General features: G+C 44.6%; 4 protein-coding genes across 5 annotated transcripts; 2 read left to right on the top strand and 2 right to left on the bottom strand.

Annotated features, from left to right (window-relative positions):
* Positions 1-2,012: 2,012 nt before the first annotated feature.
* LOC136514272 (uncharacterized) lies at positions 2,013-4,483 on the bottom strand. Of its 2 annotated transcripts, none has more exons than XM_066508269.1 (2): positions 3,767-4,483; positions 2,013-2,365 (listed from the first exon to the last, which is right to left on the bottom strand). In XM_066508269.1, exon 1 carries the CDS (start codon positions 4,479-4,481, stop codon positions 3,786-3,788), a length of 696 nt encoding a protein of 231 aa, XP_066364366.1. In that variant the 5' UTR covers positions 4,482-4,483; the 3' UTR covers positions 2,013-2,365; positions 3,767-3,785. The 2 variants fall into 2 exon arrangements, with proteins under 2 accessions (XP_066364366.1, XP_066364360.1); XM_066508263.1 differs by having other exon boundaries at positions 3,771-4,483.
* Positions 4,484-4,785: 302 nt separating this feature from the next.
* Positions 4,786-8,325, top strand: LOC136514287 (DNA-directed RNA polymerases II, IV and V subunit 8B-like). The gene is made up of 5 exons (XM_066508276.1): positions 4,786-4,874; positions 5,045-5,140; positions 5,989-6,146; positions 6,340-6,434; positions 7,518-8,325. Exons 2-5 carry the CDS (start codon positions 5,068-5,070, stop codon positions 7,627-7,629), a joined length of 438 nt encoding a protein of 145 aa, XP_066364373.1. The 5' UTR covers positions 4,786-4,874; positions 5,045-5,067; the 3' UTR covers positions 7,630-8,325.
* Positions 8,326-8,522: 197 nt separating this feature from the next.
* Positions 8,523-9,241, bottom strand: LOC136537587 (uncharacterized). The gene has a single exon (XM_066529522.1). It carries the CDS (start codon positions 9,237-9,239, stop codon positions 8,544-8,546), a length of 696 nt encoding a protein of 231 aa, XP_066385619.1. The 5' UTR covers positions 9,240-9,241; the 3' UTR covers positions 8,523-8,543.
* Positions 9,242-9,543: 302 nt separating this feature from the next.
* Positions 9,544-13,081, top strand: LOC136537588 (DNA-directed RNA polymerases II, IV and V subunit 8B-like). Its single transcript, XM_066529523.1, has 5 exons — positions 9,544-9,632; positions 9,802-9,897; positions 10,746-10,903; positions 11,097-11,191; positions 12,274-13,081. Exons 2-5 carry the CDS (start codon positions 9,825-9,827, stop codon positions 12,383-12,385), a joined length of 438 nt encoding a protein of 145 aa, XP_066385620.1. The 5' UTR covers positions 9,544-9,632; positions 9,802-9,824; the 3' UTR covers positions 12,386-13,081.
* The last annotated feature ends 983 nt before the right edge of the window (positions 13,082-14,064 follow it).

Here is a 14,064-nt window from a genome sequence, read left to right as displayed (position 1 = left end):
AGGGGCCTGGAGGAGGAGCTGGGAGAAGCCATTTTTTTTTGCTCCATCCCACCCCAAATCACTATGAGAGCATGTTTTTAGGGGCTTCACAAGTGAAGCTATTTTACTTTACCCCATTTGGTAGAAAACACCTCCAAACAACTCCTGAAGCCGGTGGAGAAGCCCTACCAAACGGGGCCTAAATACTCCACGAGACGGAGGAAACCGGCCATGTGGTCAACAAATATCAAGTATAATATGAGGCGGAGGAAACAATGTGGAGTATGAAGTATAATATAATATGAGGCAAGGGATACTCGTGAAGACTAATAAACTCTATGAGATTAAGTATTTAAGTGCAAGCTTGGTGCTCGGACGGATACATCTGACGTAGAGTTCTGAATTATGCTCTCAAGCTGATTCGGTTAGTGAAGCTGGAAGTAAGAAAATGCAGGAAATCAACGGGGACTATAACTAAAGTTTGTGAGGCGGCATGCATGTCCTAGCTAGAAACCTATTTAATAATTTCCTAAAAAGATACTAGTCAATAAAGAACACAGGTTTCCTGAGTTTGTTTGCTGATATAATTAACCTTTACCCCAGGCTGCTACCCGCCTGTACATGCATGGATGGCAATATATAATTATCGTTCGGCTTCCCCAGAAGCAGGCTTGTTCGGCTTCTTTTTTCAGCCGGAACAGTGTTTTTCTCTCGTCAGTTTCAGCCAAGTTTCAGCAAGCCGAACGTATTAGTTTACCTTATAATTAACCTTTTACTTGTCTTTTGATGTTGTTGCTTTGCTCTTGTGTGGTCAAACATGTACATGCATCCTATAAATATAAGATTTATGAAATGAAAATGGCGCAGTATTAGTTTACCGCTGGTTCTCTGTGATTTGACCGTGATCGTTGAGTCACTGAGTGAACAATAATTATGATAACCGTATATGTAAACATCGGATGTCTGCTCTGTAATTTCAGTTAAACGAACCCACCCATGCTACTATGTGGAGTCCTACTCATTTAATGGTGGCAGGTAATTACATAATGTGCCTATAAGCTTAAAAGGCAGCTATTTGAAAGAACGTAATAAGAATCTAGTGTCCACCTGCAAATTCATTTGGATGATGGCAACCAATCCTGGTTATCAGTATCATCTTTAACTTCCTTACCAATGAACTGATATTACTAACACCTGCTCATGCCCCTGATAAGTTACAGGGTGAACAAATTCAGTGATGCCTTGGCGTTTAAGCTAAATCTCAAATTCTTGCTATCTTTAGTATAGTTCACTTAAATTTCACAATTCAGATAACATTTGATGCCTCTGATCCTAGTATGACGCTGATGTTCCATGATCACAGCTTGCTAATATAAATGTCTATAATAGTTCTTGGTTCTTTGTATGACCAAGTTGGTCTTTTTAAGGTTCACGCAAGAGCATCACAATGCTATCATCTTTAACATCTGTAGACATTATACTATAGAAGAGTATGATTTTAGAATGCAGTGGTAGCAAAGGCATTCTTATATTTGTAACCTAAGAATCTATTAATGCTGGAATTGTAGTTAAGAATATTTTGGTGTAAATTGTACGAAGAATTTTGACTATCTCACCAAATCATCATCCTGTAGGACATGATGTTTATATAAGGCAAAAACATGCTCTGGAGTCTGGACATGATGCTTATGCAGGACATATTATCAAGATCGCCAAGACTTGTCAAGTACTATTTTGGAGTATGTCTCATTAGCTTGTTTGCACCAGCGGCAATATCTTGTATCAACTAATCAACATGTTTTAGCCGAAAAAACACTGGCCCAGTTCAATGCAGTAATGCACTACTCCACTCGTCTGTCTGCCTGCTACTTATCAGAGATCTGGAAGGGCCAGACACAAATTCGATCATCAGAGAACTTTTCTTGATCATAAGGACAGGGAAAATTAAGCAGGGATCAACAGTGTATTGGACAATTTAATCGAGCGGAAAGAGACTACTCATCTAAGTTAAATCTTCAAAAAAGAATACAGTGTTTTTTTCCACCACGGGGAAACCCAGATTTCATTACTTGAAAGCAACGGAATTAGAGTTTACAGCAATTACTCCGATCACCCAGGGGTCATGAGCAAGCCGACCAAAATAACCAACAGACCATTCAGCTTACATAGCACCAGCATTAACAGGGGCAGATACTACAAAAGCAAAGCAGATTACAGCACTCAGGCTATTCTCAGACCCTTTGGAACCCAGCTTGAACAAAGGGCCTTTGTCCTACATATTGGCTGCTCCTTGCTTGCTTGCGCTTGTTAATGGGAATGGGGAGCATTGGTCTTCAAGATTTCCACACTTGCTCCACTTGTGGTATGAGGTCCTTGTTTTGGAGCCCTGCCAAATATGAGAGAAAAGAACACATCATGCATACACTCTCAGCAGGAGACATCACTCGTTTTTTTTTTCAAAGCAAACAGATGCTTTCCAGAGAGACTAGCAAACCGCTGCCAAAACAACCGTGTATATATGTTTTGCATGCAGTAGACTGTACTTTATACATGCCCAAAATTGATATAAAAAAGATCCATGCCCAAAATTGATATAAAATAAACAGGACTATTAGTTGCTCTTTTCTGATTTCATATAAAAACAGAGGGGAATCTGAGAGAAAAAAATGTGGAGCGGACACCTACTGCTGCTGGCTTACTTCTTACATTCAGGTTCAACATAGGACTGGCCGTTACCCTAGCATCATTCTGAGACAAGGTGCGCATCAGAGAGATCGGTGGTGCAAGGGCGCAAGGGCCAGAACCACAACACCTAACAGCGCTGGAGTAGAACAGTACAGGGGGAAAAAATGGAAGGCAACAGATTTGCACGGCGCAGCGAAGATATTATCTCCTCCACCGATTGGACTTGCAATATCTTTCCGGCCCATACACAATTACAGGCGCACTGGCCCTGCTACGAAGGCTGGGGCGCAGCAAGGCCACGCCTAGTTCCAGACTTGTGGGTTTGGGGGCAAGTGGGCAAACCAGAAACAAATGTATGTATCATCTGAATTCCAAAACGCAAAACACTAATATTACAGGTTACTCTACCGCTAATATCACATTGCTTCAGTGGAAAGAGTGAATGATGAAACAGTCATGGCTAGCTAGTTTTCTTGTGCCAATCAAACAAGGCATAGTAACTTCCACATGCTCAAAATACAATGACTTGCAACATTCGCCCTATTCGTTTGAGCTTGTTTGGCTGATAAGTTATGGCTGAAAGTACCGTTGACTGATTTGGTGTGAGAGAAAAATACTGTTCGTTGGCTGAAAAAGTACGGCTTATAAGCTAGACAAGCCCAAGCAAACAGGACGATTCACCGAAAAAGATAGTCATATGTAGTTGCTGGACAATGCATAAAAACCAATCACATGCTCAGGCCTGGGTTAGTTCCTCCCCCTAAAGTTTACTCTCTATTCCATCGAATGTTTAGACACATAGAATATTAAATATAGACTAAAAAATAACTATTTACACAGTTTGTGACTAATTTGCGAGACGAATCTTTTTAAGCCTAATTAATCCATGCTTCGACAATGTGGTGCTATAGTACCACATGTGCTAATGACGGATTAATTAGGCTTAATAAATTGGTCGGGTGGATTGCTGATGCATTCTATAATTTATTTTTTATTAATATTTTAACACCTATACGTGACGCCATAAATCTTCAGGGCCTGAATGAACAAGGGCTCAAAATGGATGGATTGATTGATTGGCAGAACAGAAGGGGCTACTTACTAACCGTGACATAGGCAACTCAGAAGATGCCGCGGCTGCGAGCAAGCTCGAGGATATCCTTATGACCGGTGGTTGGAAGAGGAGCGGTGGGAACCATGAGCACGCTCCTGACGAGAGGGTCGAGTTCGGGTCTGGGGCTCGGAGTCGGAGTCGGAGTCGCAGTCGCAGTCCAGATCTTGGCGCCGGCTCTCACCTTCCTCGTGCAGATCCTAGGCTTCCGCGGCCGGCTATCCGAGGAAGCGGAAGAAGGGGAGGAAGGCTGGGTCTGGGTGAAGGGCATGGAGCACATGGTGATGCCGTCCTCCCCCTCCCCCGCCTGACCTCGCTGGCTTTGGCCCTGCCTCTGCGGGTCCTGCTGTGTGAGAGGCGGCGTGCTGAACACCTCGGCCTCCTCCTCCTCCTCCTCGCCGCAGCCGCCGAGGAAGTGGGCGCGGGCGAGGAGGTCCGCCTGCGAGGCGGAGATATGGCCGCAGTCCGCCTCCAACTCCTCCACGCCGCCGCCGCCGCCGAGGAAGTGGGCGCGGGCGAGGAGGTCCGCCTGCGAGCCGGAGAGATGGCCGCAGTCCGCCTCCAACTCCTTCCTGATTTCTAATACTCTCGCACCGGCATCCGCGTCCCGAGCGGAGGCAAAGACGGCCATGCCGCCGAGGCACCAACGGAAGAAAGTTGGGAGATCGGAACCGGAAGGAGAGGGAACCGCCCTCATACCATCCATGCGCCTCCCATGTCGACCGGCTGGAGGGAGACGCGGCGGTGGCTAGGGTTTGGTTTAGTTGGATGGGAAGGACGGCTGGAAAGGGCGGGGGCGCGCGTGGTGGGATCGAGGAGTGAGGAGGGTCGCCGGGTCCGAGGGAGAAGGCGACAAGCGGGCGGGGTGGCTGTGGCTCCGCCGGGAGCGCGAAGGAGGTGACGGGGGGGGGCGTCGGCGATGGGCCGCTTCGACGGGCCGAAATTTACTGGTCTGGGCCTCTCATTCTATCTGCTTTTGGTGAGAGCCATGGAGGAGAGAACAGAGATTCCTGCAATCCGTGTGTTCGCCGCCGGTGCCTGCCCCTATCTCCCTACTCCCTAGGGCCTGGAAGTGTCGCCTCGCCACCGCGCTTCCACGGTATGCTCTCTCCACGTCCCCACTCGTGAACACCCCCCCCCCCCACCCCCCAGGCCGTACCCTCCGGCCTTCGTTGCTTTCAGTTGAGCGAGCGCTGGTGTGGGCACTGTTTCGGTTGAAGTTTCGATGATGCGTGATTTTCCGTCTTATTACTTGCGTGATTTTGGTAGCTGGTTTACTCTAGAGATAGCTGATGTCTGAGCATCTTTTCGAGGACACCTTGATCGTTACCAGGCTAGATCCTGATGGCAAAAAGTTTGACAAAGGTAATTTCTTTCTTTAATTGTTTTTCACTTCTTTTTACGATTTACGACACGAATGACAAAGGTAATTTCTGACTGCGAGGACTGTAGTAATAATAATAGTGTAATGACAACTACAACTGATGTTTTCTTGGTTCAGTTTGCCTTGATCATATCAGTGTCGTTCATGGTTTAGTACGATTTCACCATTTTGATGTTCATGGCACTGCTAGCTGTTCTCATGGTTTAGTACGATTTCACTATTTGATAGAATTATTTGTGGTACCATCTAAAGCAGATAAGCGATTAGCAATGGAATTGCGTTGAAAATCAGAGTGGGTCATTTCCATTGATACCTATAAGCTGTTCTCATGATATTTCGCTGTGCCATGTGCTTGTTGTGTAATTGGAGCTGGAAATCCATGCTCATGCTGTTAGATTTTAAGAGTCTTCGTCTAATCTAATTATAATTGGTAAATACATTCTTTTTTTGTGGGATAATGATTATAGTTTCCTTTTCTTCACTTGGCTGAAACAACACGCCTTCATATTAATTTTATATACTGAAAATCTCGAGCTGTCTGCTATCTCTAGTACTTGTTCTTGTAGGGCATACAATTAAAATCTAAAGTTGCACCCTGTATATTGAAACAGTTTGCATGCAATTATTAACAATTATCTGAAGGTTCTTATCTTGAATTATTCCACTGTATACTCTGTTACTCATCTATCCACATACTACTTTCTAATACGCTGCTTCTTTGTAACTTTATATAGGTACTATCGCTATTCTATTTTTAACTAACTATGCTCAGTTGCCAGCCTTGTTCTAGTATGACCTCATGTTCTGTTAATCCCTTGCGCATGTACAGTTTCTCGTGTTGAAGCTCACAGTGAGCAGTTAGATACGTTTATGCAGCTGGATGTTGCTACGGATGTGTATCCTGTGCGTGCTGGTGAGAAATTTAACATGGTTTTAGCGCCTACTCAGAATTTGGATGGCACTCCAGATACTGGCTACTACACACAGGTGATTAACTTATCCATTTTTGTTGAATTTGCATCATGCAACTTGAATTTTAATGATATTCATTGATGCAATACAGCACCCAGGTAACAGTGTCTTGGGTTCATATGATATCTTCAATATGATATCACCAAATGTGATGAAGCATGTATATAAGACCTATTTAACATATTAACATAAAGTATCAAATTTTCAGACTGGTAGAAAAACTCTGGCGGATAATTATGAATATGTCATGCAAGGGAAGCTTTACAAAATCTCAGAGGACACCTCCAGCCAAAATGCTAAAGTGTATGGTTTTCCACTTTTCCCTGAACTGAAAGCTATCACACAGTGTAGCAATTTACACTTTTTTATGCACTAGAGTCTATAACTTATTCCGTTAGCATGAAACTATGGGAGTATTCGATTCACTTGTGGCGGTGCTACTACATATTGTGTATTAAGATTTTTATCCTATTGTTGAGCTCTTGCAGACTTCCAGTACATATGACAGCTCACGAATTAAGAATCAAAGTATTTCTACATTGTTTGACCTTGTCAAAGTGAACACATCAAGTATAAAATTAATGTTATTCATGGTTCTAAAGGAAATGTACCCATATATCCTGATGACGCCCATATGATGAATCATGCTTGTGACAGAATTTGATTCTGCTAAGGCAATTCTGAGAAGTACTTTTGAACATCAAAAGAGCTTGATTTGAATATCCCATTAATCATGATTTATCTTCGCATTCTTTTCATCTGATAATAGCATTATTTGCGTATAGATATAGAAAATTACTTCAAGGTCACTTCAATATCTTATGTTGATAAGCAAGAATAAAATGGTTTAGTCAAGGGCACTGTAGTTTAAGGTAGCTGGCCCTCGACTACGAAGCTCGTAGTCTCCGGCTGAGTCTTCCAGGGCGGAGGTTATACCCCTCTCAACCGGCTGGGCTTAGGAGACGTGGAGGAAGAAGAGAATAGGATATTAATCTTGCTTGATTCATTCTTCCCTGCTTACAGGAATAAATAGCCAATGGCTCAACTAACTATGGAAGGAATTCCCCTAATTATAGGACTAACCAAAACAGCCTCTAATCCAATCCCTGATTTCTAGCCACTGGAAGTTGCCCCTTCGGGCTGGTGGACCGCGCGCTCTGCGCGCTCAGCCGCGCGGCGTACGTCGCGGGCGCGCCTGCGCCTTGCGTACGTCCGTCCACACATGACAGTTGATTACTTAAAAAAAAATCTTAAACGGTTTCAATTGATTTGTTTAAAGTTTAAACCTTCCTATTATCGTAGAGTCGAATCTTATTTTGCATAGGCAGTAGTTCTTTCCAAAAGTAGCTGTGTTTTCTCACGCGGTACTTTTCATTTTACTTTCAGGGAGATTTATGCATCATTCGGTGGTCTCCTGATGCTGCTCAGGGGTGACCCTTCTACTGCTGCTAGCTTTGAGCTGGATCAGAGGCTTTTTCTACTCATGCGCAAGGTTTAAAACTACCGCGGAATGTGCTAACTACCCTGATAACCTAATGCTGGTCGTTCACTTTGAGGCTATGGGTGTTTGGCCTTGTTAATACCTACTAGATATATGCCCGTGCGTTGCACGGGGTTATGATTTTTTTGACTGAACCTCAGCAGTCGGATGCAGACACGTGAGTTTCAACGACTTCGTATCGGACACGGACACGTGGATCCGGTCTTCGTATCTAAACCAGATAGGATGTGAACGCTTGAGTTCTGAGTAGTGGATTATTCGTATCGGTCATGGACGCATGAGCAAAGATCGAGAGTTGGTATCACCAAGTAGATGATGATTTTTAAGTGTAGAGATTAACAGAAGGCGTTGCCATGATTATGGAGATGCAGTCTCATAAATATACATAGGATTTTCCATGGCAATGGAATCCGGGTGTAGAGTGTTGGCACGCAACTCATTTCGTCTTCTTTTAGAGGCTCTTTTTGTCTCTTTTCGTCCGGCCGTCGCATTATACAACCTTTCGCGTTCTTGTCTTGCTTTCTTCAGCTCAAATGGCATATTTCTATACCACTCTCGACTGTAAGCACATTTATTCTCTCTTTGTGTATGTGGCCTATCAGCTGTGAAAATAGAACATTAAACAGAACAATTATTTTATTAGTGAATATGCATTGTAATATATACACTGTTTAAATAGTACCTGGTAATTGATTTGAGCCCTTGTTTAGTTCCATGAATTTGGATTTTGGGGTTACTGTAGCACGTTCGTTTTTATTTGACAAATAGTGTTCAAACATGGACTAATTAGGCTTAAAACGTTCGTCTCGTAATTTCCCACCAAACTGTGCAATTAGTTTTTCTTTTCGTCTACATTTATGATTGGATTGGCAGAACAGAAGGGGCTACTTACTAACCGTGACATAGGCAACTCAGAAGATGCCGCGGCTGCGAGCAAGCTCGAGGATATCCTTATGACCGGTGGTTGGAAGAGGAGCGGTGGGAACCATGAGCACGCTCCTGACGAGAGGGTCGAGTTCGGGTCTGGGGCTCGGAGTCGGAGTCGGAGTCGCAGTCGCAGTCCAGATCTTGGCGCCGGCTCTCACCTTCCTCGTGCAGATCCTAGGCTTCCGCGGCCGGCTATCCGAGGAAGCGGAAGAAGGGGAGGAAGGCTGGGTCTGGGTGAAGGGCATGGAGCACATGGTGATGCCGTCCTCCCCCTCCCCCGCCTGACCTCGCTGGCTTTGGCCCTGCCTCTGCGGGTCCTGCTGTGTGAGAGGCGGCGTGCTGAACACCTCGGCCTCCTCCTCCTCCTCCTCGCCGCAGCCGCCGAGGAAGTGGGCGCGGGCGAGGAGGTCCGCCTGCGAGGCGGAGATATGGCCGCAGTCCGCCTCCAACTCCTCCACGCCGCCGCCGCCGCCGAGGAAGTGGGCGCGGGCGAGGAGGTCCGCCTGCGAGCCGGAGAGATGGCCGCAGTCCGCCTCCAACTCCTTCCTGATTTCTAATACTCTCGCACCGGCATCCGCGTCCCGAGCGGAGGCAAAGACGGCCATGCCGCCGAGGCACCAACGGAAGAAAGTTGGGAGATCGGAACCGGAAGGAGAGGGAACCGCCCTCATACCATCCATGCGCCTCCCATGTCGACCGGCTGGAGGGAGACGCGGCGGTGGCTAGGGTTTGGTTTAGTTGGATGGGAAGGACGGCTGGAAAGGGCGGGGGCGCGCGTGGTGGGATCGAGGAGTGAGGAGGGTCGCCGGGTCCGAGGGAGAAGGCGACAAGCGGGCGGGGTGGCTGTGGCTCCGCCGGGAGCGCGAAGGAGGTGACGGGGGGGGGCGTCGGCGATGGGCCGCTTCGACGGGCCGAAATTTACTGGTCTGGGCCTCTCATTCTATCTGCTTTTGGTGAGAGCCATGGAGGAGAGAACAGAGATTCCTGCAATCCGTGTGTTCGCCGCCGGTGCCTGCCCCTATCTCCCTACTCCCTAGGGCCTGGAAGTGTCGCCTCGCCACCGCGCTTCCACGGTATGCTCTCTCCACGTCCCCACTCGTGAACACCCCCCCCCCCACCCCCCAGGCCGTACCCTCCGGCCTTCGTTGCTTTCAGTTGAGCGAGCGCTGGTGTGGGCACTGTTTCGGTTGAAGTTTCGATGATGCGTGATTTTCCGTCTTATTACTTGCGTGATTTTGGTAGCTGGTTTACTCTAGAGATAGCTGATGTCTGAGCATCTTTTCGAGGACACCTTGATCGTTACCAGGCTAGATCCTGATGGCAAAAAGTTTGACAAAGGTAATTTCTTTCTTTAATTGTTTTTCACTTCTTTTTACGATTTACGACACGAATGACAAAGGTAATTTCTGACTGCGAGGACTGTAGTAATAATAATAGTGTAATGACAACTACAACTGATGTTTTCTTGGTTCAGTTTGCCTTGATCATATCAGTGTCGTTCATGGTTTAGTACGATTTCACCATTTTGATGTTCATGGCACTGCTAGCTGTTCTCATGGTTTAGTACGATTTCACTATTTGATAGAATTATTTGTGGTACCATCTAAAGCAGATAAGCGATTAGCAATGGAATTGCGTTGAAAATCAGAGTGGGTCATTTCCATTGATACCTATAAGCTGTTCTCATGATATTTCGCTGTGCCATGTGCTTGTTGTGTAATTGGAGCTGGAAATCCATGCTCATGCTGTTAGATTTTAAGAGTCTTCGTCTAATCTAATTATAATTGGTAAATACATTCTTTTTTTGTGGGATAATGATTATAGTTTCCTTTTCTTCACTTGGCTGAAACAACACGCCTTCATATTAATTTTATATACTGAAAATCTCGAGCTGTCTGCTATCTCTAGTACTTGTTCTTGTAGGGCATACAATTAAAATCTAAAGTTGCACCCTGTATATTGAAACAGTTTGCATGCAATTATTAACAATTATCTGAAGGTTCTTATCTTGAATTATTCCACTGTATACTCTGTTACTCATCTATCCACATACTACTTTCTAATACGCTGCTTCTTTGTAACTTTATATAGGTACTATCGCTATTCTATTTTTAACTAACTATGCTCAGTTGCCAGCCTTGTTCTAGTATGACCTCATGTTCTGTTAATCCCTTGCGCATGTACAGTTTCTCGTGTTGAAGCTCACAGTGAGCAGTTAGATACGTTTATGCAGCTGGATGTTGCTACGGATGTGTATCCTGTGCGTGCTGGTGAGAAATTTAACATGGTTTTAGCGCCTACTCAGAATTTGGATGGCACTCCAGATACTGGCTACTACACACAGGTGATTAACTTATCCATTTTTGTTGAATTTGCATCATGCAACTTGAATTTTAATGATATTCATTGATGCAATACAGCACCCAGGTAACAGTGTCTTGGGTTCATATGATATCTTCAATATGATATCACCAAATGTGATGAAGCATGTATATAAGACCTATTTAACATATTAACATAAAGTATCAAATTTTCAGACTGGTAGAAAAACTCTGGCGGATAATTATGAATATGTCATGCAAGGGAAGCTTTACAAAATCTCAGAGGACACCTCCAGCCAAAATGCTAAAGTGTATGGTTTTCCACTTTTCCCTGAACTGAAAGCTATCACACAGTGTAGCAATTTACACTTTTTTATGCACTAGAGTCTATAACTTATTCCGTTAGCATGAAACTATGGGAGTATTCGATTCACTTGTGGCGGTGCTACTACATATTGTGTATTAAGATTTTTATCCTATTGTTGAGCTCTTGCAGACTTCCAGTACATATGACAGCTCACGAATTAAGAATCAAAGTATTTCTACATTGTTTGACCTTGTCAAAGTGAACACATCAAGTATAAAATTAATGTTATTCATGGTTCTAAAGGAAATGTACCCATATATCCTGATGACGCCCATATGATGAATCATGCTTGTGACAGAATTTGATTCTGCTAAGGCAATTCTGAGAAGTACTTTTGAACATCAAAAGAGCTTGATTTGAATATCCCATTAATCATGATTTATCTTCGCATTCTTTTCATCTGATAATAGCATTATTTGCGTATAGATATAGAAAATTACTTCAAGGTCACTTCAATATCTTATGTTGATAAGCAAGAATAAAATGGTTTAGTCAAGGGCACTGTAGTTTAAGGTAGCTGGCCCTCGACTACGAAGCTCGTAGTCTCCGGCTGAGTCTTCCAGGGCGGAGGTTATACCCCTCTCAACCGGCTGGGCTTAGGAGACGTGGAGGAAGAAGAGAATAGGATATTAATCTTGCTTGATTCATTCTTCCCTGCTTACAGGAATAAATAGCCAATGGCTCAACTAACTATGGAAGGAATTCCCCTAATTATAGGACTAACCAAAACAGCCTCTAATCCAATCCCTGATTTCTAGCCACTGGAAGTTGCCCCTTCGGGCTGGTGGACCGCGCGCTCTGCGCGCTCAGCCGCGCGGCGTACGTCGCGGGCGCGCCTGCGCCTTGCGTACGTCCGTCCACACATGACAGTTGATTACTTAAAAAAAATCTTAAACGGTTTCAATTGATTTGTTTAAAGTTTAAACCTTCCTATTATCGTAGAGTCGAATCTTATTTTGCATAGGCAGTAGTTCTTTCCAAAAGTAGCTGTGTTTTCTCACGCGGTACTTTTCATTTTACTTTCAGGGAGATTTATGCATCATTCGGTGGTCTCCTGATGCTGCTCAGGGGTGACCCTTCTACTGCTGCTAGCTTTGAGCTGGATCAGAGGCTTTTTCTACTCATGCGCAAGGTTTAAAACTACCGCGGAATGTGCTAACTACCCTGATAACCTAATGCTGGTCGTTCACTTTGAGGCTATGGGTGTTTGGCCTTGTTAATACCTACTAGATATATGCCCGTGCGTTGCACGGGGTTATGATTTTTTTGACTGAACCTCAGCAGTCGGATGCAGACACGTGAGTTTCAACGACTTCGTATCGGACACGGACACGTGGATCCGGTCTTCGTATCTAAACCAGATAGGATGTGAACGCTTGAGTTCTGAGTAGTGGATTATTCGTATCGGTCATGGACGCATGAGCAAAGATCGAGAGTTGGTATCACCAAGTAGATGATGATTTTTAAGTGTAGAGATTAACAGAAGGCGTTGCCATGATTATGGAGATGCAGTCTCATAAATATACATAGGATTTTCCATGGCAATGGAATCCGGGTGTAGAGTGTTGGCACGCAACTCATTTCGTCTTCTTTTAGAGGCTCTTTTTGTCTCTTTTCGTCCGGCCGTCGCATTATACAACCTTTCGCGTTCTTGTCTTGCTTTCTTCAGCTCAAATGGCATATTTCTATACCACTCTCGACTGTAAGCACATTTATTCTCTCTTTGTGTATGTGGCCTATCAGCTGTGAAAATAGAACATTAAACAGAACAATTATTTTATTAGTGAATATGCATTGTAATATATACACTGTTTAAATAGTACCTGGTAATTGATTTGAGCCCTTGTTTAGTTCCATGAATTTGGATTTTGGGGTTACTGTAGCACGTTCGTTTTTATTTGACAAATAGTGTTCAAACATGGACTAATTAGGCTTAAAACGTTCGTCTCGTAATTTCCCACCAAACTGTGCAATTAGTTTTTCTTTTCGTCTACATTTAATGCTCCATGCACGGGCCGCAAACATTCGATGTGACAGATACTGTAGCAACTTTTTGGAAATTGGGGTACAACTAAACAAGGGCTGAGATGTTCCCATTACCAGCATTGTAACGTAGGTGTGAGTTCCTATTCATCCATTCACCATTGTTAGCAGAATCCTCATTTTTCTTGTTTATTGATACGTCGCAACCTACATATTATTTCAGAAACATATATGAATTGTGAGAAATATTACGTGGTGTATATATATATATATATATAGAGAGAGAGAGAGACACACACACATATATGTTCCACGCGCCCAGAGGACAGCGCGTGGACTTGATCGCTGCTCTGGATCCCGGTGATGGAAGGGCCTTAGATCGTGTGTTCCATTGCAACGAACCGGCGTTGAAAAGACTTGGCGAAGATTTTTTTCCCCCTTCGTTCAAAAGATTTCAAATCAGAATGGACATCTGAAGTACCAGCTGAAGATTGCTAAGATTCCAATCTCGGTGCCGGCGCGTTTGGCGTCAGCTGAAGTACCTGGGGTTGCCCAGGTCGGCGAACTCGTCGGCGTTCTTACCGGTGCCGTAGCTCAGGTAGCTCTGGTTGCCGGCGGCGTGGTACAGCCAGCTAGCCGCCCACAGGAGCTCGTCCTGGTACGTCGTGGAGTTGTAGTAGGCGCTGAGCTCCGGGAACGTGCACGTGTAGGAGCCCCTGTGCTTGTCGGCGAACGCGAAAAACCACTCGCCGTGCAGCGTGTTCGCTCGGTCGTATTTAACTTATAAGTCATGGCTTATCAGCTAACGAATAATATTTTTATCTTATATCAAAC

Source organism: Miscanthus floridulus, chromosome 2, assembly GCF_019320115.1.
Source record: "Miscanthus floridulus cultivar M001 chromosome 2, ASM1932011v1, whole genome shotgun sequence".
NCBI classification, from domain to species: Eukaryota; Viridiplantae; Streptophyta; class Magnoliopsida; order Poales; family Poaceae; genus Miscanthus; species Miscanthus floridulus.
The sequence above is the reverse complement of the archived record's forward strand: the minus strand, read 5'-3'. Positions and strand labels throughout refer to the sequence as shown.